Source organism: Falco biarmicus, chromosome 3 (genome assembly GCF_023638135.1).
Source record: "Falco biarmicus isolate bFalBia1 chromosome 3, bFalBia1.pri, whole genome shotgun sequence".
Taxonomy (NCBI): Eukaryota; Metazoa; Chordata; class Aves; order Falconiformes; family Falconidae; genus Falco; species Falco biarmicus.
Window position 1 is genome coordinate 50,941,359 of NC_079290.1, and position 23,785 is coordinate 50,965,143.

The following is a 23,785-nucleotide window of genomic DNA, read 5'->3' on the forward strand; positions in this document are numbered from 1 at the left end:
TGCTACAATTATGATAGCAAATGATAGCCCCAAATCTTGAAAATCTGGCAAACTAGCAATATTGTAAGGCAAAGTAAAGCCATGACAGTTGGTTGGCAAGGAAAGGCTACACTTGTCACAGAAACAATAGTCCAAAATATGAAAGATCTTGCAGACTGATGCTATCTCTTAGTAAAGCAAAGTAAAAGTTTGGCTTGCAAGGAAAAGCTAACTTACAGCAGTCTAACAGTTTTTCCAGTCACAGTTAAGAAGTCATCATCAGCCAAAGCACGAAGTGCTTCTTCAAACATTTCCTTCGTGATAGCCTTAAAGAGAAGTAAATCAAGTAAAGATTGGGGGAGGAACACCTGAAAAGCAGTAAAAATTCCTTACCTCCTACCAATTTTCTTAACAGGTTTTTTAAGTTTTAGTTTGTTCTTTTGGCAATCTGAAATGTGGCCTGGAACCCTGAAGGTGAGCTTGCTATTTCAGAAGCTAGAATAATCTAAAGTACAGTAAAGATTCAGCTCGTTTATCTGTTGTAGAACTGACTTTCTGGTCACAGCATCTGAAAAAGTTAATGTCTCCCTTTCCCTCCATAATGTGATTGGAGGACAGAAATACTCCTTTGGAAAAACACCATGCTTTTAAAAATTAATTAAAATGTAAAAACAAAGCAGGAAACTTACTGTATCAGACTGTGCTCGCAGATCATCAAAAAGCTGTTGGTACTTCAAAGCTGGTGATTTAACCTTCGACTGGATAAGCTTCCTTAAGGCTTGAGCCAGCTCTTCTTTCCGCTTACGAGCTGTTGCACTCATTCCTTTTAAAAGGAAAGAAAATACCTTTTAGAAATCAATAAGGAGGACAGGTTCTAAGTTACATTTAAAAATTCCAAAAACTCAATAGCATCTGAACTTTTAACGCTACAAAACCACAAACCTGTAGTGAGAATGGATATGTCCACAATTCCGGTCCTTGGATCAGTAGCAGATTGTTTCAGTGCTTCCCGATGGAGGCGTTTTGCTTCTTCTACATCGACTGTTTCAACTTTCTCAGAAAAGCGTACTTTAGCATGTGCTTCTGCCAGACGGATCAGAGACTCAAGTTGTCGAGGATATGCAGAAACCATTCCCCTGCCACTACCAATCTTTCTCATGTCCACGTATGCCTGAAAAGGAGTGTCATTAAGTATTTCAGTAAATACTGTTATATTCACTGTTTTCAGAGTCCCCTTCATCCCTCACCTCTCATTTCAGAATATGAGCAATTCTGGCAAGCCATTCCAAATACTGTATTTCTGCTCGCATTCCTTCACAATTCTTCTGCAATGAAGGATAACTACATCACATATACTTCTTTGAGTTATAAAGTAATTAAGCCATGATAATGAATGAAGTTTTGAATCGCTTCAAAAACTTAGGACTAGTCTTACATAATAGGGCTCGTGTCTGTGATAATACGTTTGCTTTTGTTTCAGTAGAATTTTACGCTCTTTATGTGATGGAACCAAACGAACACATCTGAAAACTAAAGATTAGAGAATGTGGAATGACTTCTATACTGATCCCTCTTTCCTTTTAAATGCTGGCAATTTTTAGGAAGGATGTTACAGAAAATTGTATGTAGATAGAAAGCATACATACTAGGGGATTTTGCCATTTTTGACAAGTCAGGAAGGATTCTGAACTCTGAACATTCTTAACAGCAATTCCTTTACCTCAATAAGGGCTTGGCTTGCTTCTTCACTTAACCTGGGATTTACATAACCACGAGCATACGCAATGTAATCCCTCAATACTGCCATATCCATGTATTCCTCCTCCATCTTTTCTTCACTTTGGTAGTACAGTGAAACCAAATGGCGAGCGAGACGTCTGTCATAAGCTTCATCACGTGGATCCAACATCAAAAAGATCAAGTCAAATCTGAATAGGGTAAGAATCTGGTATTAGTGTGTATACTTTTTTGCCATTGAAAGTAGTTTGCTTTAGGCGTTTTGACTTAACAAGTAATAGTCAAATAACTCCTCTGGTTAATTCCTACTGTAAGAAGGAGTTGCTTTATTAAACTCAAAAGATAATTCTTCTAGAATTTGCAAAGTACAAAACAGCAAAGTGGATTTGCTTTAATTCTATGGACTTTAAACTGAAAGAGATAACATTCTGCGAAAATCAGATCCCATGTTGAAGACTGACAGTTTTTGCTTTTTGGGGCAGGGACAAGGTGGGAGACAGGACAAGTGAACCCCAAAGAACGCCACCCACCCCACACGACTGCACCATACCAAATACACAGAACAAACTTGCTGCTAAAGAAACTGCCCTGAAAGGCAGCAGCAAACAGGGTACATACCTATATAGTTATTTTATGCATATAAAAACCATAGAGTAAATAAATCTATGTATAAATACATAAAAAAAACCCACTTGCAATTTAATCCTGAAGGAACTGGTTTATAATTTTACAAACAATATATTAAACTACACTCAACTGTAGGCAGATATGAATAATACATTTTTAGTCAGCCAATCCTGTATTTTCATAATGCAATAAATGGTGGAATTGAGATGCTGCTCAAGCCTAGTTTCATTCTGTAGACCTGTACTAAGGTACTGTTTGTCACTAAGTGGCTAAATTAAGCAGCTCTTAATTAAAATCTAAGCTGTAAGCGTTCTCAGAATATCCAGTATACCACTAGCGTACTTCAAATTTACAGTTGTGAGAACTCCTAACAAAATGCAACTGCAGGACACAGAAAATTAAACTATCAGCAGACACCAAACGTTGCTCTAATAGCTGTTGCCCAAAGGGCTCGCATTGCCACCTCCACAGCTGAACTTTACAGAACAACATGAAGCTGGCACCCATCTTCAGATTCTACCACCGCTTCTGCAAATTCCTTGATCATCAATATTTCACTTCAAAAGTTTTACAGAGCTAAGAAAAACATCCTGAGTTTTTGCTGAAGTTACCAGTACCCATAGTAGAAATTTCAGAACAACTCTTTTCTAAGAGATTATTGTGAAACAACAGAAAAAACAACAATATAGAAGTAAATAGATTATACAGATCTCATCACATTTTCTTTTTAAGATCAGCGTGTAAATACTAAAAGGCAGTTATCCGCTCACATAGAAACTGTAGGAACAGCATTTAAAATGCTATAGAAGTTTTCCATTATGCTACAAAGAACACAATTGTTCCGTTCTACTATAACCATTTTCACAAAAAGAAGTACAACATCTCATAAAAATGAGACATGCAAGCAACAGTTCAGTACCTTGACAAGAGCGTATGAGGAAGCTGAATGTTTTCAATGGTAGTCTTTTTTGGATTCCACTGTGATTCTATAGGGTTAGCTGCTGCTAGGATAGATGTACGAGCGTTCAATTGGCAAATAATTCCAGCCTATACAAATGAAAAACACTTCTGAAACCAGCTGCAACTATGTGCCACCAAATCTTTTTTCCCCCAGTGTTATGAGATCACCAGTGTTATTAAATGGGGTCTGTAATAAAAAACCTGCATTGCAAAAGCCTTTTAAAGCAAGAACAAAAGCATCTGGAAATACTAGTTTGCTACAAAAGCTGTATTCTTTTGTAAATGAGTTTTTACATAATCTAGGACAGATCCACTGACCAGAACAGGTAAGTGTCATCGTTTGTTCTGGTAACTTTTTGGTTTCAGCTGCCTAGCATGTGTCACGCTTAGTGGAAAGACCATGGTGTTAAACAGATGCCTACCTTTGCAATGGAGAGAGTCTGTTGTTCCATTACTTCATGTAGTACCGATCTTGTGCTCTCATTCATTTTATCAAACTCGTCAATGCAGCAAATGCCGTTGTCACTAAGTACTAGAGCCCCTGTCTGAAGAACCAGTTGTCGTGTTTCTGGATCCTTCATCACGTATGCAGTAAGACCAACTGCACTTGAGCCTTTGCCAGATGTATACTGGCCTCGAGGAACCAGGTTATACACATACTGGAGCAGCTGTGATTTACTAGTACCAGGATCTCCGCAGAGGAGAATGTTGATCTCGGCACGAAAATTGCCTCTTCCTGTGTGAGTAAAATCCTTTCTTGATCCCCCAAAAAGCTGAAGCAGAATACCCTACGAAAATAATTCTATTTAGAAATCAAAACATCACCTCTTGTATAACTAACAGAGAAAATCCAGCTGTTGAACAGAAACACTGCTAAAATTAATAGAACTCAGACATGAAAGAAAACACTTGAAACTTTTTCTAAGGTGTAAAAGGGTTCACAGAGTTAAACTGCTAGATCCTACAAACTTAGGTTCCAATTAAAAGTCTGTAATTAGATTAATTCCAAATCTATTCCAAAACCTACGTAATCAAACTTTTGATAACAAATTCTGCTGACAATAGGAAAGCCAAAATAGACTACTGTTTCCTCTAAGGCTATGTTTAATCTAGGCCCAAAGTTCTACTATTACCTCTTTTGTATCATTAGAAAAGTGCCATTTTTATCAGCTTTGTAGTCAAGACCAATCAAGTGTAATTTTCTTTTCAAGAAAACTGCTTTACTGGATTCACAGCATTACTTAAATAAGTTCTTTACTTGCCCATAAAGAGGAAGTTTAAGGTCTCTTATTTCATCAGACTTTACCAACACTTTCGCCTCCATATTTCCTAATTAAAGCCTATGCTTGCAGTGGTAGTACAGAAATAAAAGTAACTAAATTCCGGTATGTTGAAAGTACTGGAATAATTAGTATAAATACATGCTTGTAATTTTATCAGCCAGAATTATCAAGGAGGATTTTTTCATTTTCAAATTTGCTAAATTAAAAATTCACCATTTCCCAGTATTCTTTTTATATTTTTTTCCTCTAGCAGCATATATATGCTAGAAAGTAAATGAAAAGAAGTGACAGTCAGTGACAATGACAGCTGAAAACAGCAAGGAAAACTGTACACTACTTCATGTAAAGCCTCTGCACAATTTCTTACAGCACAAAAACATTGCAGAGGCATGGGGTGAGCTATTTTGTATTAGTTCTGTTCTCTTTTCACTTGGAAAAACTTGCAGAGATCAGTAAAACCTGTTCTGTAGTTACAAGTATTATGACCTGCCCCATTTTATTTTCCTCGAGGTCCCAAATATAGAGTATTGGCGCTCCAATGCACATGGGTTTCAAGCACTTTCAAGTATTAAAGATAGAAACTTTTTTTATGTTGGAAACAGATTTTGGTCAGAACCTGAGCAACCTCCTTTGATGAAAGGTCCCTAGCTTGCTTTAGCTCCTCACTAGACATCATGTGCCTTGTTAGTGTGGTGAGGAGGTAACAATAAAGGAAACAGTCATTACCATATTTCCATTTCAGTGGGAAATCATTGTGTGGCTTTGAATTCAACTTCTAGCCATTTCAGAAACCTGTCAACTATGATAATACATAAATTAAAAACAAAAGGAGTATACTTGAAGAGGATTGTTTGGTGTCTGACATCACCTTGAGATCCACTACTGACTGTAGTTTCTGCAACAATGAAGTGGTAGTACCTCAGGTCAACATTTTGTTGGAACAGTCCCTTCTCGGATACATGTAAGTAATTGTTTTGACATCCCACAAGTGAGAGCCGACCGAATGCCATTTTAAAGCTACTGTTCTCTTGTGGATGCCTCTTTTCAATCAATTACTTCCTATGGTATAGCTATTTACTATTCTTGGATCACCACTAATCTGAACATTTGAGAAATGTCCAAGATGCATCCTGCAATTAAGTCTTCTCGGTTCTGCTGCTTTCCTACCTTACCAATCTCCTTCCTCTTAATTAGCACTCCTTAATGCTGTGAAAAGAATTAGGATACACTTACAACCAACTGCATCCTGACAAGACCATGGCGTTTTAAGGCTGCTCAGGATACAGTTTTTTGAATTCTGAAGCCTCAGGTCATTTTTATAACAATAAATACAAAGCTACTTGCATATAAATACTTGTCTTACAAGAGAAATACACACTTTTTCTCACCTTTTTGATATCTTCATGCTCATAGATACTTGGGGCCAATGCTGAAGAAAGTCTCTCATATATGTCTTTTTTTTTAGAAAGCTCTTTCAGAAGTTCCACACGTTCTTCTGTGAAGATTTTTTGCTCTGTTTCCTCATCAACACCGTGCAAGCGTTTTGAATCTGTCTTGCGATAGTGTATGACATCAATGTGGGTCTTGTAGACGGATTTTACATTGCTGACCCTTGGATTAACTCGAATTGGGACTGCCCTGTAGATACCTAAATCCAATTTTTAATCACAGCATTAGATATTAAGAAACATAGTAATTTGAAAACCTGAAAATTTTACATGTTCCCTTTAAAAGCAAAGTTTTTAAAAATACTTTAGTCACTTGGTTTCCCAGTACAAGTTACATAGAAGTCAATCTAGACCTTATTTTTGCAGCTATGTACATGTTTAACATTCTGTCACAAGTGTTCTCAACAAGGAAAACGCTTAAGCATTTTTGAAAATAATTAAGGCTTAATGCTTTTGAAAGTCCTGCTCTGATGTCTAAAGTCAACATTTTCCCCTTTTAAAAATGCCAAGTTTAACAGATCAGTTCTAATGCATTACTAACAGCTAGCAGTACAGCAGTTGTTTTAAAAGCAAAGTGGTTTATAACACGTGGTTGCAGTATCACAGATCTAACTTTTACGTTAACACTCTCCTCACAGCATATTTAAGATATTGCCTCTTCCACACATACATTCTCAGAATGACTGAATCATCAAGGTCAGATGATCTGGATGTTGTCTAGTCCAACCATGGGCTCAAAGTGGAATCAACCAGAACAGGTTGCTAAAGGCTGTGTCCAGTCAGGTGTTTAACGTCTCTAAGGATGGACACTCCACACAGCCTCTCTAGGCGGCCTGTGCTGGGGCTTGACCACCCAAATAGTAAAAAAGTTCTTATGTTTAATTGCCTGCATTTCAACTTGTGCCTACTGCCTGCCAACAGGCACGACTGAGAAGTGTCTGGCCGTTTTCTTCACACCACCACCACACCAACCACCAAACTGGGTATTTATAAACACATTTGTAAGAATCCCCTGAGCCATCTCTTCTCCAGGCTGAGCAGTCACAGCTTCCTCAAACTTTCTGTATATGACTGACTCCATTTATCATGATGACCCTTTGCTGAATTCACTCCAGCATGTTCACATCTCCCTTGTACCGGGAGAACCCAGAGCTGGACACAGTACTCCAGATGTGGCCTCACTACTGCCGAATAGAGAAGGATCACCTCCCTTGACCTGCTGGCAGCATAATGCAGCCCAGGAAGCTGTTGGCACCACGCTCACATGGTCTTACCAAGCACTTCGTCCTTCCCGTTCTGCTTTGGTCTGCAAGTCTGCTGAGGGCGCCTTCTGTCGCACCATCCAGGCCATTAGTGAGGATATCCACAACAGTATCTGGCCCAGTATTGACCCCTGGGGTACACCAATGCTGACTGGCCTCCAGATGGACTTTGTGCTACCGACTATAATGCTTTGAGCCCAGCAGTTCTGCCAGTTTTAAATCCATCTCACTGACCACTTATGTAAGCCATACATCACCAGTTTGTCTTATGAGGATGTTATGGGAAACAGTGATGAAAGCCTTGCTGAAGTCAAGATAAAGAACATCCACTGTTCCAGTCATCTCATTAGTACAAGATTGTTACCCACTAAATCCATGCTGACTATGCCCAATCACCTTCTTCTTGTCCTTCACAGACTTAAAAATGGTTTCCAGGATTATTGGCTCTATCACCTTCCCAGAGGTCATGATGGGGTTGACTGGCCTGTAGTTTCCCAAGTCTCCTCCTTGCCCTAGGAGTGACTTTGGCTTTCTTAACAGTATCTTTGCCAGTCACCGTGACCTTTCAAAGATAACCAAGTGGGCTTGCAAAGACAGTGGCCAGCTCCCTCAGCATTTGCAGGTGCATCCCATCAGGTCCCTTTATAGACAGTTACGATCTGTGAAAAAGGAGGATGCAAATACTCACGACTAAATTTTACCTGTGACATTAACTCTATCACCTGGCTGGACTTTATCAACAAGGTCATTGTGAGCAAACAGCGCAACTGTATGTGGCGTCTGTCCAGCTGGCATATCTTCAGGAGACTCCTGCAGTTTGATCTAGCAAAAACATCTAAGTTTTAGTTTCAAAAAAGCAAAGCTTTTCCACAGAACATACAACAGAATCCTGTATTAGCATGGTCTTCAGAATAATTTTGAATCGGGGAGCACTGCTCAATAACACAATACCCCCACCCAAACAGCAAAATGATTACTAACAAAAAGATATAATGAAAATGAGAATTCTGCTGGTTGCTACTGATATGGCTAAAATGCTGTTACAGCCAAGACTCATCTAACCCAGAGAGAAGTGGACATACTATATATAAAGGGGCTTCCATACGGAAACATTAAAATGCATACATACTTCATTTCACCCTTTTAATGCATTTCTTCTCTAAAGTAGACTTACGCTTTTGCTAAGTTGTTTCATCCATTTTCACTTTCCCCTTTTGAAAGCATTCAGTATCAAGACACATACATCAATGCTGTTGATATTAGGGGCATGGTGCAGCAAAAACTAGGAACTGATTAATTTTAACCACCAACTAAGCACAACATACCATCTGTTTGTCAGAGAACATAGATCGATTGTGAATCAGCGCCATACTGTGCATTGTGTTACAATTCTTGCATACTGATGGTTCAGCAATCCTGCCACGATCAATTTCTACTCTGGTGGTGAAAGCGCAAACCTGGCATTTAAAGAATGCTTCCTGCATCTCAGGAATTAACTGGGAGCTTCTGATGACCATACCACTGATGGTGATAAGCTGATCAATATCTAAAAAACGTAGAGACTCATGTTATGACTTCATACTCGTAAGTTTTAAAATAGCCTTCAAAACTTCGTATTACATTAGCTTTTAGGTGGGAGGTAGACATTCAGTCAGGTACTAGTATTTTGTCTATGACAAAGCAAAGAATCATAAATGCATAGTACAGATACTCTAGTTTATGGGAGTATTTCTGCAAAAAAAAAAAAAATCCTTCACACTCGCAGAACTAAGAACATGAGTAGCTGATGCCAAGAAAGATTTATTTTATGGATAAATTATTCTGCATTTGGGCTCTAAAGCATTGCCTTCTGAAACAGACTTACACAAATGAAACACATTGGTCTGGATAGACCATAAGTACAGTTTTATACAGTCTTCGTGTAATTCTATGTTAACATTAAGTTTATAGAAAATAATCTTAAGGATTTATAACATGGTAATCAAAATTTACCTTCTGGGTTTAGACTTCTCATATTCCTAGTCTTCAGTGCATTATATGGCCTTACTTGAATTTGATGTTCTAATATCGAATCAGGGTAACGATCAAAAAAGATCTCATTGGCAGCCATGTCAAATGTTGGAATAACTTCCTGTATAAAGTAATTAGAAACAGTTCAGCCTACAAATAATAAATAAATTAATTAAAAAATCACAGAATGAAATATTTTGGCATAAAGCATTTGATGTGCTGCTGATCAGCCAGGAATGACTAAAAGTTATGTCAGCTGAGCTTCTTCCTACATAACAGAAAACTTGCTGTTTAGATCAGATTTATTCATTTGAGTATGGCAAAGAAAAAAAAAGCGCAAGACTCCAAACACTGCAGTTTACCAGCTTATTCTGCATGCATGAGGTACCCACTGTAATATCTCTTATCAACTACTATGAAACAACACATTTTATATTAAGTAAAACAAAGAAGTCACAGAGATTACACTGAACACAAATTTACAGAAACATACAAAGTACGCACTGCATTTCAACAAACACATTAAAAGACAGAAATATGAAAGGGCCCCTTAAAAGCCAGAAAACAAGTGCAGCAGTACTTCACCTGAGGATAGCAAATCAGTTGCCTGTAAAGATTTTCATCAAATGATCTGAGGTGGTCACAGTTTACATTCAGGAATGGTTCCCCAACCACATTAATCTGCAAGATATTTCAAAGGACATCTTTAGCTTTCAACAGCATGTAAGACAAAAAGAAAAAAGTTAGATTTCGCTGTGTTACAAGTACCTCTTCAAGTCGTTGCATATAGCGTGGCTTGTTAAGATCCAAGCCAATGTCTTCATCCTCTTTAGCCAGTGGATCAATAAACAGCTGAAGAAATCTCTGAATATTAGAGGTACAGGGAGACAGATGGGAAAGATGAGCAGAATTTAATGGTAGGAACACGTACTTTGTATCAGATTCAACTAATATTTGTTTAAATCAAACTAACTTTTCAATTAAAAAATAAAAAGGAAAAAATGTAGTTGTTAACCTACCTGGAATTTTTCTTTGCATGTGGCTACATTAACATCTGTTCCCCAAATAACAAGCTTTTGTCCAAGAGATCTGTCAGTTGCTACCATATCCTCAGCTGGCTGTGCGGAAACAAATTAAACATGTAAATATGCATAATTATTTTAAAAGAAGTTGTCAGATACAAGATCAGAGACATCCACCTACCCCATCTGAGTGTAAATCAACTTGTCTGGCTTTACGGGCAGAGCCGAGATCTGGCCTCTGCCTAACTGGAGTTCCTTGTACACCACTTCGTGGCGTACTCTCCACCCGGGAGCTGGGTGTGCCATATGTCAGAGGTGAACTGATGTCAAAGTCAAGAGGAATAGCTATTTAAAAAAAACCAAGAAGGTTTATTAGGATTACCAAAACATTTTACATCTAGAGCAGTCTAAAATTCGGCCTCTGTGTTTGTCTCATCATTCTTTCAACTCTACCATCATAAAAAGAATAGCATCCATCAAATTCCACTGTTTTGTTAAAACAAAACAAAACCAATAAAGATGCTGCAAGTCTACCTGCAACTTCTTTTTTGCGTTAACATCTCTACTGAAAGATCCCAAGTTCTAGTAAAGCTTCATTATAAAACCTTAAAGCAACACTGCATTTTAAAACTACGCTGGTGTTCTGGCATAAAAGGTGAACATGCAGCATTACCGACGAGACACATTTTTCAGTCTTTCTGGGGCTGTAAAACGAGTAACACAACAATGACCATCTACTGTAAGTAAAACCAGTCCTACCTACAGAAACAACTAAGGCTTTTTATGGCAATCTAATAATTCTTCCTGCGTTAATAGTTTTATGACTTACTGTATTCTTCCCAGATACACACAAAAGGGTCAGGTACAGCCCCCGACAATACTCCCCCGATAACATGAAGTTTCGCCAGCAGACCTGCACCCTGACGCCGACCACGCTCCCATGCTGCTCACTATGCGCAATTCGAATGAGAAACTCGGGGCAAGGCTCATTTCTGGCCCTTCAGCGCTCCCCAGCCGGGCGCCCCCCCGCCGGCCGGCGGCCCAGCCCGCACGTACCGGAATGGCGGAACTGCGGGGGGCTGGAGAAGAGAGCCTCGGCGGCGCCGGGGCTCCGCGCGTCGGCAGCCGGGGAGGTGGGCAGGGGCTGCAGCTCTCCAGTGGAGGTCGAGTCCTCTGTCCTGCGCTTCTGCGAAGGAGGAGACCGAGCATCTTGCGCTGCAAGACACAAGCAGAGCCGGCGTTCGAACCGTCCGCCGCCGCCCGGGGCGGGCCGAGGGAGCGGCGGCCAGAGAACGGCCCCAGGGCAGAGACGGCGCAGCTGAGCCCACCGGGCAGCCCGCACATCCCCCCCCGCTGCCAGTGAGCCGCAGGCTAGCTCCGGCTCCGACTCGGGCTCCGGCCGCCCGCCCCCAGGCCGGCCCCTTCCCACCGCAGCACTTACGAGTCGGGGGGTTGCTGCCCCGGCCGCGCTTCCCGCGGCGGCGGCTGGGGGTGGAGGCGGGCGACGACATAGTGCTGCTCCGGCTCCCGCGGCGATCCTACCTCCGGGGGTCGGTGAGAGGAAGGCGGGCTGCGGGCGCCCCGCCACCGGCCGAGCCCCGGGCCCACACCGGCGGGTTTCCTGCCCTCGCCTCACGCACGTGAGCGCGCACCTACCCCAACGACCCCAACCAACTCCGCGCCAAGCCAGCCGCCTGCGCGCGCTCTCGCGGGCTTTCTGACCAATGGGTAGGCGCGATCGCAGTGGGAGTGCCCAATGGAAGCTGAAGGGGGGGGATGCGGAACGGAGAAATAAGATGAACCCTCCAGGCCGCCGAAGCGAGGGTCGCAGCTTGCTCGACCTGTCACAGTAGGGACAGGAGTATACTGCAGGGTACTCCTTGTGCTACGAGACGGAGCCTGTTCTCAGCAATGGCACATCACCGCACCCCCCAGCCGAAAATGGAACCGCTCGCATCCGACCGAATTTCGCGGCAAAAAGTGTCCTGCGGTGTGGCTGGGAGGCGGGAGGAGGTCGGAGCAGCCCATTCTCCGCGCGAGGAGGGGGTGTCGGGACTACTACTGTATGTGCGGGTCCTGAGCTGACCCTGCGGCGAAAACGTGAAGATGACCCCGAACCCTTTTCCCTGCTACCGCCCGTGGCGCCTCCCTCCGCTCGGAATGGTCTGGCCGCTGTCTACCCGCGTTTCCCCTCCGTCCGAGTTCACCAGTCCTGACGCTGTAGCGCGTGTCTGTCTATGTCTCTCTGTCTGTGTGTCCCGCGCCCCCCCCCCCCCCCCCCCCCGCTGGCTGTGTTGGATCCGGCCGGGGGCGGGTCCTTTGCGCCCGCTTCCGCCTGCCCCCCTCCCCCCCCCCCCCCCCCGCCCCCCCGCGCGGGTGTTTGCGCGGTCTGTCCGGGGCGGCATGGCCGGCGTGCAGGAGTACCTGCACCAGCTGCACCGCTGCCTGCAGCCCGGCGATGCAGCTGGCGCAGCCCTGCACGGCTACAGCCTGCTCCGCAGCCTGGGGGAGACCTGCCTCACCAGCCTGGCGAGCGACGCGCAGGGTGCGCCTTCGGGCCCGGCCCGGCCGCGGGGGATGGGGACGGGCACGGGGCGTCTCAGGGGCTCTGAGCGTGGCTCTGGGGCGGCCGTGGCCTCGTTGGTGGCTTTAAAACAGCAACTGATCAGCTTGGGGAGGGCTTGTGGGGCGGCTCTGCTCTCCCTCCCTCAGTTCTTCACTCAGCACGACACTTGAGGGCTGCTGGCGTGAGATGACAGGTTGATTTCGGGGGAGAGACGGGGCTCTTGCTCCAGATAAACCATTCACGGGGTAAACGCCCGTGGGGCCCGCCCCTGTCCGCCTGCCGGCCGCATTTGGCCTTCCCTCGGCCCGGGGCAGGGGTAGGCCTGGGCCCGAGTCCATGGGACGCCGGGAGCGCCCGCCGTGTGTGTGTCCCGTTGTCTGGTGACGAGCATCAGGTTGAGTTTTTTCTGGTGACAAGCATGGAACCAATGCTTGTCACCAGAAAAAACCCATGGGACCCGTGCTTGTCATGGCCCGTGGGCAGGACCTGTCCCTGGCGTTCAGGCGCCCTTGTGGCCGGGGTGAGGGCCGCCTGCCTGGCGGGGCAGGGCAGCAGCCGCCTCACGGCTGGTTTGTGTCCCTGCAGCGCTGCACCTCTCCCTGGTGTTTTCCCAAGAGCATGGCTTGCTTGTCTTTATCTACAGATCCCTCGGCATCGAGGAGGTAAGTTAGTAAACTTTAATTTTTAAAGAAGTGTTGGGATGGTGCTGTATTGTTGTATTACGCACATTAAAACTAAATCTTTTTTTAACTGTTCAGTTTCGAGATTGCAGGGAAGAAGCACTGAAGTTTCTTTGTGCCTTTATGGAAAAAGTTGGTGACAAGGTTCATCCTTATGCTTGTAATATTAAGGTGGGTAACGGAAAAATATTTCCTAAAGGTCTTTGCCAAATGGTTGAAATAATTCTGGTGGGTCTCATGCCATAACAGATGTGTAACTATCCTTCACCCCCTCCCCAGTCTGCCTTACCCATCTCTAGCAGTCTTGTTAGAGATGAAATAACTTGATTGGCATGAAGTGTAATTCATACAAAAGAGGAGTGTGGAATTGCTTCTTCAACTGTAGACTTAATTTTATTAACTTCTCTTTATAGAGCATAACAGGTATTGGTTTTGAAAAGAAGTTATTGATATTGAAAATAATAGTCTGTGTGAATTAAAAGTTACAACTTCTACAAACTGAAAGAGTTTATTAAAAAGTTACAACTAAATTTATAGTTTAAGTGTAGTATGTTAAATGTTTCTGTAGGTGATGGTTAGTTTTAAATACTGACTTTTAAAAGTTTGTCCTGAAAAGTTATTTTTGCAATATATACAGAAATTGGTGGAAGCTACCAGTACCTCTGAAAGTAAGATTCCTTGAGTCTAGATTGCTGAATAATGCTGGTTTGCATAGAAATGCCTGACTGCACCGCTGCACTTTCTGATCTCAAATTAGTAGCTTCATATTGTAAGGAATGATAGTACAGAGGCAGAAGACACACAGTGTGTGCCCTTTATTCCAGAAACTACACTTTCTTTGCTTGAGCTGGGATTTGTTATTATGTCAGACAGTGCTGAAGTGTTGTCAGTGAAGCCGCTTTCAGGACTGAATATTTTTATGGTTTTGTTCTATTTTTTAAAAAACCTTAAAACTTTTTTGGAACAGATACTTTAAAGAGGTAGATGAATACATTGTTATGTCTGAATTCCCATCTCTACTTATGAGTATTATAATTTCCATTTTCTTCCCTATCAAGCAAACTTGTGTTAGTGTTTATACAAAAGAGAAAGCAGCAAAATGTAAAATCCCAGCTCTGGAACTTCTGATTAAGGTAAAATGCATTTTATAAATCTGTTTTTTTCTAGAAAAAGTAGAAAATCTGTTGTATTACTATAGTTGCGCTTTATCATGCAGAAAATCTGTAGCCTGCAGCAGCAAGAGAATAGTGTAATATTTAGATGTTAGTAAGAGATGTCATAGCAACTGATTGTCTTTGATATTCCTTCAATAGGCTGCTTAGATGTGAGCATGTCATTCCTTGATCTAGTAGAGCAAGACACAATTGTTTTAGGGGCAGTTGCCGATCTTCTCTCTCCTGGTTTATTATGGTGCTTCAAGGAGAAATTTTGCAGTTTGGTTGTATTACTACATAATGCTATAATATAATATGTTAGACACTGTATGTGAAAGATGTGGACATGGGCTTTATTCAGTAGTTTTATTACTGTATGACACAGTAATTTCGTAATGTGCTTTCTTAGAATGCATTAGACTTGTTTTGTGAACACTTTTGCACCTACTTAGTTTTGTTTATGAGAAACAAAACTTGCTTCTGAGTTATTCTGAGTCAGTCCTGTGAACTGGATTGGCTTTATAACAGCAGGGAGAGAAATATAATATGATAAAAGCTACTGCAGAATTGCTAAGCCTGTGCTTTTGTGGGGTTTTTATATAATAATTCATACAAAATTACACTGTACATAATTTTCATGTAAATTATATATATTTAATATGAGTTATAAACTCTAATTCTTACATTTATATATCTATGTAGGAAAGTATTTTGTCGTTAAAGTTTTTATGCTAATACTCTTTCCTGGGCCAGTCACCTTAAATCTCTTTCATTCAATAGCGTACTTAAGCTGAAGTTACACATATGAACTGTGTTTTATTTAGACCAAGTAGGACTGTGGTAGTGAGACTAATGGTTTTCCTAAATTCCCATTTTTTTTAATCTGTCTTAGTTGCTTCGAAGTTTACAACGTTCCTATCTGATGGAAGAAATGAAAGTTGGGGAGATATTTAATAAATTTTATGGGGAACTTGCTGTAAAAAGTAGAATTTCTGATACAGGTAAGCTTTAGTTTTTCTGTCAAAGTCCTTTGTTTTGTTTACACTCGTTTTTTGTTGGATTATATCCATGGAAATTTATAATTGTTATTCCCATGACAAGTGTGTTTAAAATGATAGCTGTCATCTTTTAGCACTAGTAAAACTTGTTTAGGTCTTCTGATCACAATCATACGTTAGCTGCTTCTTAGCAGACATGTATAGATGTGTGAGCTGACACACAGAAGAAATCATGTAATTGCATTTAGTGGCAGCAGTTCATACTGAATTTAAGCATAGGTCTGGTTTAGGATTCCTGACATAAAAAGAGTATTTGTATGTCTAATCTGTTATTGTTAGTCTCTGAATGCCTAAATCCTGAAAGTAATTCCAGCTTTCCTGTCATTAACCAACCTAACTTTGCTAGGCTTTTAGACTTTTTTTTTTCCAGATTCAGTGCTAACTGGGTGTAGCTGAACCTTTGAAGTTACTCTTATACCTGTTTTATAACTGTACGCAGACATACCCCTGTAACTTTGAGCCTTAAGAGTAGTTCCGATACCTCCAGTGAGTGCTCTTTGTCAAAAGCAGAGGCTGCCCATCCCTGTGAACTCCAGTTCAATTGCTTGGGGTATTGGTCGATGGCTGGCTGAGTATGAGCCAGCAGTGTGCCCAGGTGGCTGAGAAGGCCAGCAGCATCCTGGCTTGTATCTGAACCAGTGTGGCCAGCAGGACTGGGGCAGTGACCGTCCCCCTGCACTGGGCACTGGTGAGGCCGCACCTCGAACACTGTGTTCAGGTTTGGGCCCCTCACTGCGAGGGGGACACTGAGGGGCTGGAGCGTGTCCAGGGAAGGGCAGCGGGGCTGGTGAAGGGGCTGGAGCACAAGGCTTATGAGGAGCAGATGAGGGAACTGGGGTTGTTCAGCCTGGAGAGGCGGAGACTCGGGGGAGACTTTATCACTCTCTACAATTGCCTGAAAGGAGGCTGTAGCCAGGTGGGTGTTGGTCTCTTCTCCCAGGTAACAAGTGATAGGAAAGAGGAAATGGCCTCAAGTTGCACCAGGGGAGGTTTAGATTGGATGTCAGGAAGAATTTCTTCATTGAAAGTGTTGCCAAGGATTGGAACAGGCTGCCCAGGGAAGTGGTTGAGTCACTGTCCCTGGAGGTATTTAAAAGACGTGTACATGTGGTGCTTAGGGACGTGGTTTAGTGGTGGACTTGGCAGTGCCATGTTAATGGTTGGATTTGATGATCTTAAAGGTCTTTTCCAACCTAAATGATTCTATGGTTCTAAAGCTCTTTGTAACCTTATTCCAGCTGCAGCCAGTTTTGTTCTCACAGCTGCAGCTTTAGTGTGATAGCTCCTGCACTGGTCACCCTAAGAGCTTATCAGTTCCTGCCTTGTGTACTTAGTGTTCTTTATGATGTTAAACATACTAATATGGGCTCTAGTTTGAGCATCTTGGGTAGTTACAGCTGAAATCTTGGGATTGACAGGTCTAGTCCTCAAACAACTGGTTGTGCCTCTGAAGAGCCCTTTAGTCTAAACTCAAGCCTAGAAACTTCTGCTAGCTGTTGGCCTTAACCCTGATGGTACGATACTCTGAGACCCAGCATAGTCTCAAAGCCAGCAACAAACTTGGGTTAGTGGTAAATGCTTCCTCAGTGGACGTGGCCTTTATTAATTGCTTTTCTAAGCCACATTTAAAAAGAGTAAATGTGTTTCACTTATTAATGGAGCAGAGGATGCATCTCTCGTCATAATATGTAAATATATATGTATGTACATCATAGAGCCATCTTTCCTGCATGCTAATTGCCAATTAAAATTAAACCATCAGGCATGGTTTTCTCATGGTTGCAAGTTACATAAGAAGTGCAATGGAAATGTCAACGTAATGATTTCAGTAATTAATACTTAATAATATTAAATTACTTTCTAGTACTGGAGAAGATTTATGAACTTTTGGGAGTTTTGGGAGAGGTCCAGCCTAGTGACATGATTAACAACTCTGAAAAACTATTCCGAGCTTATTTGGGAGAGCTTAAAACACAGGTATGATTGGAATTTGTTTTCAGACTCTTGCACTTCCTTGGTTTCTTTGCTTTGATGTGTGTAGTGCTGTATGTTGGAATACTATTGTAGCTAGTACAATTTGTGGGGATCTAACTGAGCATTTGTAAATGCTTCCTTAAGGACTTAAAGTTTGTGTTTTCTGGTTCTGTGAAGCTTTGAAAATAAAAATTCAAGGCCATCCGTGACAGTGAATTAACCAGTTAACTATGAGAAGAGATGGCACGTGATCATTGTTGCAGTAGCACCCAAGAAAAGTTATATTGCCATGCACTGGTAGTTTTTATTTTGGTCTCTACTAGCTGCAAAATCGTTGCACTTCAGGTAGGTATCACAGTTCTGCTGAACTTTACTTTCCTATATTTTGCACTTTGAAGACATTAGTGTCTGCTATCTAAGCTTTGCTATGATTGGTCTTGGAACATATTTCATGGTTTTCAAAGGATTTATTGTGCTTCTGTAGTTAAAACCCCTCGCAGATGATATGGAATTTCTGAGGAGATGTTTTCATGGACTTGTCTGATAGAGGTTGATGCTGACGTAACTGTATGAAGTTGGAATATGTTATTTTATCTGCACTTCTAGGAACTGGAAAGCCTTTGTGTAAATGTGCCTTAGCTTGAGGATAATGTTTTTTTCAATTCCCACTTTTTTTAGATGACGTCAGCTACAAGGGGACCCAAGCTAACTGTTGTAGCAGGATGTCTGAGGGGACTGGTTGCACTTATGTACAACTTTACCAAATCTGTGGAAGAAGGTGAGTTCTTTTTTGATGTGAAAGATACTTAGTTATACAATTTGATATATTGTAATCATTATACAGCCAGCAAGCAGCACAATTTCTTGCTGTGGGCTTACAATGAAAGTTTCCCCACTGATAGATGGTTTGTACAAAAGCAAGGCCTTTCCAGCTACATGGTCCTCATAGTCTGTCTTTGTGTGGAGTGGCTTCATCAGTGTGTTTCTGTACACAAATATTTGACATGCTGTTTTCTACCCAGAGAGTGGGCAGCTGAGAGCGCCATATTGCCCTGGAATGCGGCTTATACAGAGATGTGTTTCCTTTAGAAGGGACATGTCTATTAAAACATGGTTATTGAGGAAAAAAAAATCAATAAATATAGATCTACTATTTTTTTAAAATTTAAGAGTGTTTCAGGAAGAAGCATCTCTGCCTCTTAAAATGAGATATGTAAGGCTTTCCAATATTGCTTCTTCGTACCAAGCTTTGGATAAAAATATCCTTGTCTTCACTCTACCTCTTGTGTGTTAATAGTGAAATACTCATTAATGGATTGTTTCACAGACCCTCAGACTGCAAAGGAGATATTTGATTTTGCAATGAAGGCAATCAACCCACAGGTAAATCTACCACATGTTAATTGTTCTGCATAAATGAATTAGCTCTGATGAAGAATTAATTTTATATGACGAACCTTTTCTGATATTACAGGTTGATCAGAAGCGATACGCAGTACATTTAGGTAAGTTTGTAAGTTATGTCAATTCATGCTGAGGTGGATGCTGTGCATGCAACGGTGTCTTCTGTCTGGAATTGTTTATTCTCCACTGGCTGTTTTCAGATGGGTCTAGTCTTCAGTCTTCTAAGCTGAGCGGGGAGCAAAGCTGGTATACTTGAAGTTGGAATCTAAAGAGATTGTATTTGGTTAAACTAGGCAAGGTCTAATCAGCTTATTAACAGCATTACACTTGATGACATTTGCCCCTCTGGAGTAGTGCAAAACCCTGGTATGAGAAGGAAATCATGGTATGAGTAGAAATAAGAGGAAAGTAGCAAATTAGGAGAAAAGAGAAGATGGTGGATTGGGTTAAAGGAAAAAAATAATAGGAAGAGAAGGAGAATTTCACTGGAAGAGGGCAATTGTGAACAAATGAAGTTTATGAAGAAAATGAGAAATTTGCCTGTGAAGTGCTTATGCAAGAATTGCAAAAAATGCAAGGTTTGGGTACGAAGCCCATGGCAGAAATGAAGGGTAAAACCCTATTTAAAAATAGTCTTCCACCCCCACCCACCCCTGTGAAAATTAATTCATTAGGGATCTTGAAATTTCATTTATGGTAATATTTGGGATTGTGAGATTACCTGTATTCTGAATTCTTTATTTTCTTGGCACCACAGTTTGGTGGAGGAGGGGACTTGAGCAAATGTCCTGACCACAAAAACCGTATCCTTGTGAATTGTGTGATCAAGTGTTACTATTCGTAACCAGTAGACCCCTTTTCTTTTTCACTGTTAATGTACATTACTTCAGAACATAGCTGTGCTTTCCATAATGGTGTACATTAAAAAAGAGGATTTTGGAGGGTTGCTTTTATGCTTAAGTTCTTAATGTTTGGATACTGATGCTGTAATAGCTAGACAAATACATTTTACACCCTCCAGTCATGGTAGATACACCTACCTAAAGTCCACATGTGGACTTTGTAGTCTAGTCTGTTTTTTGGAAAGTGGAATATAAGTCTGGGTTTCAATAAAAGTTGTTTTTAAATTGCAGCTGGTTTACAGTTGTTTAGTTGGCATGCTGCTCAGTTTGGTCCCTTGCTCCTGGACAACTATGTCTCCCTCTTTGAAGTAATGTGTAAATGGTGTGGTCACACAAATCAGGAGCTGAAGAAAACCAGTCATTCTGCACTAGATTCATTCCTCAAGCAGGTATTGTAACTTCGCTGGGATCTCTGAGACTAAAGCAAAGTCAAGTTTCTTGAAATAGTGGGAATGTTTGATGCTTGGAAGTTCAGTGAATCTGTTTTAATTACTTTGTTTGAAGTGCTTTGTGTTACGAGCTAAGCATCTTTTAAGACTTGCTGTATTTTTTTTGTGGCTTATTTCATGTTTCTGGAAGTATTGCAATCTTTTTGTATTTGCTTTCCAGATTTCTTTAATGGTAGCTAAGGATGCAGAGCTACACAAGAGCAAGTTACAGTTCTTCATGGAGCAGTTCTATGGAATCATCAGAAGAATGGATTCGAGCAACAGAGAGTTGTCCATTGCCATTCGCGGATATGGGCTTTTTGCAGCAGTATGTGCAGGAAACTTATCCTGATAAAGGAGTGTACTGAATGGATTTAAAGCTAGGATTCATATACCATTAATTTTACAATTTTACACAGCTTGTTGTGTAGGGAATGCTCCTGTTTCTGGATTAAGTGTTGAACTTAATTAGCTAAACTGTAAAATACATTGTGGTTGAAAATTATGAAATGCATACTGAATGTAGTGGGAGTGCTTGCAGCATTGAGGGTTGTAGTTACTGCTGCTTGTGGACTGGTCCTGAAGTGGAAGATGAGGGGCTTCACATACAGCTGTTACAGAAGTTAAGGATGTGCTTAATCATTTAGGTCCAGACAGTACCTCCTTAGCTCTGTCCTGCATTTAGATGGTAGAATCGGCCATCTCTGCTCTGGAATCAGTTCAGATATGTTTCCTACAGAACAGGAATCACAATCAGAAAAGCCAAAATGCTCTGCTGACTGCAGGGCACTAGGAGGTCATTTGTGAAACAACTGCAAATTTAAAAAAAAAACCACCCAAACCATACTTACATATGTATGTGGAGGGCAGTTACATTTGAAAGTTCAAGTACTCTTACGGTAACTTACATTGCATCAGTGAATTATTATTTTAGTTCATTTCAGGTATGATGTTTCTCAAAGATGTAGCAGGCAGAATACTTGAAGTTCGTTTATTCAGATATATCGAGTTTCTGGAAAAGATTAGAAGATTATTCTTATGGTTCAGTGAAGACTTGGTTGAGTTTTAGTCCTACAGCATACACTTGCTTGGCTGTACAAAGTTGCTAAATCAGTATTTTATTTTCTCTCTAAGCCCTGTAAAGCTATACATTCTAAGGATGTTGACAACATGTATGTTGAGCTTCTTCAGCGCTGTAAGCAAATGTACCTCACAGAAGCAGAAACAATAGATGATCATCTGTATCAGCTACCGAGTTTCCTCCAGTCCATTGCAAGTGTGATATTCCATATAGATACAGTAAGTGGAGTATTTAAAGAACCAGTCAATTTTCTTTTATGCACCTCCAGATGTATAAGGAGGTAGTAGCTGTGAATTTACCTATGACAGGAGGTATTTATCTGAAATATGATGACATTTAGCTCCTAGGGGATGGGAAGAATATCAGGAGAATACTTTATTGGATTTTATTTGAATAAAGACAGTGCACGGAGTATACTAAAGTGCTACAGCATTGTAATGAACACCATGATAGCCAAATGTGAATAGGTTTTTATTTATTTTAGGTGAAGCTAATTATTTGGACTAACCTCATCTTTTTCTTTGTTTATACCACTCTATTGCTGCTTTTTCTTTTGGTACTGATACTTAGCATGTTCTCTGAGATTGATACTTCAATTTTCTTCTGATGCTGTGTTGTCTTTGTCCTTATGAGGGCTTTCAGGATCCTAGCTGAAGCTGGCAAGTAAGGTGGCAGAGAGGAGACTTTCACATGCATTCTGTATTCAGATTGTTAAGGATGAACAGATTATACCACTGTGTTGTTATTGGTTAATTAAAAAGGTACTTTTGTAATAAGCTTAAGACTCATTCCATCAAAGCACTAATCTATTCAGGAGCTACTTTCCATAATGTGTTCAAGGAAACTTTCTGGTTGTTTTGTTTGTTTGTTTGTTTTGTTTTGTTTTTTATGTCTAAGATGAATTAACTTGCCAAGTCTGTTACTGTTCTCAGAGCAGGTCATGATCTAAACTCTTGTAACAAAGTATCTTCCTGAAATTTAGCATAGTTCTTCACATTGATACTGAATTATAATCATCCTCTTTGTATGACGTGTGTACTGTTTTTATTTCTTCTAGATTCCTGAAGTATACACTCCAGTTCTTGAACATCTAGTTGTGCTGCAAATCAACAGCTTTCCACAATACAGTGAAAAAATGCAGTTACTCTGTTGCAGATCTATAATAAAGGTATTTCTAGCCCTCTCAGGAAAAGGTCCTGTTCTCTGGAGTTTTCTTAGCACTGTGGGTGAGTCTGATATTAACTTCGTTGTGTTTGGGGGAGGGATTGTCTTTTTTTCTTTGGGTTTTTTTTTTTCCTCCCCTAAATTGATTTAACCACCTCTGAGAGAACTGTGGAATAGCTATTTGGGGTCAAAAATGAAGCTTTTCCCGTCCTCTAATAGTGGAGGGTTAGGGTTCTTATGGTGTTATTTTTCAATATCCATTATTAAATCACTTAAGGAATGCATTTAACAATTGTTTTGGATGACAGAGCAGCTATCATGAAGGGCAGGAGAATATATTTTTGTGATAATCTGTTTAAACATAAGACTTATGTTCCTGCTTTGAAGGATTATGGGAGGAAAGGGATTTCACAGAAAAATGTACAAAAATCTATTCTTACCCTTTCAGTTACCCGTACAAAATACCACAGAAAGTAGAGTGAGTGTCGTCTTTATTAGAAATGCAATCTTCTTATGCTCTGAACCTCGTACATAGTAAAAATTTCCAAATGTGCTGTTAGTCAGGTGCAGTACTGCAAATGTAATGAATGCGTCAGCAATGGTAGCTGGCATTTCAAGTAGCCCTCAGCATGCTGACATTTAATTATAATGATTTTCAGAAATTATTTTTAATTTTGTTGAATTATTTATGGTGGCTTTTCTCTATTGCTGTGACATTTTCATTGTTTTCCACATTCTTGATTTGGGATGTGGTGCATCCAAGCACTGTGGCAGAATGGAGATCCTAAATCCATGTCTGTGAGAGTCATTATGAGTTGTTGCCTTTTTTGATGTGAGCAGTGCCTTGGTCATCACTGCATTCAGAGTCAGGAAAAAATCAAAGCAATATTGAGAAAAAGCAAGAAGCAAGTTCAAAATCTGTTTCCTGTGAAACAACCTAGAGTTTCAGATCTAGTTTTGGCTATATTTGTCCTTAAAGAAAAATCTGTGTTCTTTAGCCTCTCCTTCATCCTGACAGAATATAGGAAGTAGAAGACTGATTTAAT

At 40.9% G+C, this 23,785-nt stretch overlaps 2 protein-coding genes across 3 annotated transcripts in view; one reads left to right on the forward strand and one right to left on the reverse strand.

Annotated features, from left to right (window-relative positions):
• Positions 1 to 45: 45 nt before the first annotated feature.
• MCM4 (minichromosome maintenance complex component 4) lies at positions 46 to 12,000 on the reverse strand. The gene is made up of 16 exons (XM_056330868.1): positions 11,770 to 12,000; positions 11,385 to 11,543; positions 10,510 to 10,673; positions 10,326 to 10,424; positions 10,075 to 10,170; positions 9,892 to 9,987; positions 9,289 to 9,427; positions 8,622 to 8,842; positions 7,998 to 8,118; positions 5,975 to 6,234; positions 3,726 to 4,091; positions 3,263 to 3,390; positions 1,700 to 1,907; positions 922 to 1,150; positions 669 to 802; positions 46 to 305 (listed from the first exon to the last, which is right to left on the reverse strand). Exons 1-16 carry the CDS (start codon positions 11,837 to 11,839, stop codon positions 213 to 215), a joined length of 2,583 nt encoding a protein of 860 aa, XP_056186843.1. The 5' UTR covers positions 11,840 to 12,000; the 3' UTR covers positions 46 to 212.
• Positions 12,001 to 12,700: 700 nt separating this feature from the next.
• Positions 12,701 to 23,785, forward strand: part of PRKDC (protein kinase, DNA-activated, catalytic subunit) — an 81,561-nt gene continuing 70,476 nt past the window's right edge. For both annotated transcript variants that reach the window (XM_056330861.1, XM_056330862.1), the window contains exons 1-13: positions 12,701 to 12,873; positions 13,480 to 13,556; positions 13,653 to 13,745; positions 14,633 to 14,707; positions 15,621 to 15,729; positions 17,651 to 17,763; positions 18,439 to 18,538; positions 19,088 to 19,143; positions 19,235 to 19,265; positions 20,298 to 20,455; positions 20,676 to 20,822; positions 21,629 to 21,793; positions 22,633 to 22,801. In XM_056330861.1, the coding sequence (XP_056186836.1) occupies positions 12,732 to 12,873; positions 13,480 to 13,556; positions 13,653 to 13,745; positions 14,633 to 14,707; positions 15,621 to 15,729; positions 17,651 to 17,763; positions 18,439 to 18,538; positions 19,088 to 19,143; positions 19,235 to 19,265; positions 20,298 to 20,455; positions 20,676 to 20,822; positions 21,629 to 21,793; positions 22,633 to 22,801 (1,435 nt within the window). In that variant the 5' untranslated portion in view covers positions 12,701 to 12,731. The remainder of the gene's footprint in view (positions 12,874 to 13,479; positions 13,557 to 13,652; positions 13,746 to 14,632; positions 14,708 to 15,620; positions 15,730 to 17,650; positions 17,764 to 18,438; positions 18,539 to 19,087; positions 19,144 to 19,234; positions 19,266 to 20,297; positions 20,456 to 20,675; positions 20,823 to 21,628; positions 21,794 to 22,632; positions 22,802 to 23,785) is intronic.

Coding starts and splice junctions, on each gene's coding strand:
- MCM4 (XM_056330868.1), bottom strand. CDS start 11,839: ATGTCGTCGCCCGCCTCCACCCCCAGCCGCCGCCGCGGGAAGCGCGGC. Junction 10,674..11,384: donor CCCGCAGTTCCGCCATTCCG/GTACGTGCGGGC, acceptor TTTTTTAAATAG/CTATTCCTCTTGACTTTGAC. Junction 6,235..7,997: donor TGATAGAGTTAATGTCACAG/GTAAAATTTAGT, acceptor AATTGGATTTAG/GTATCTACAGGGCAGTCCCA.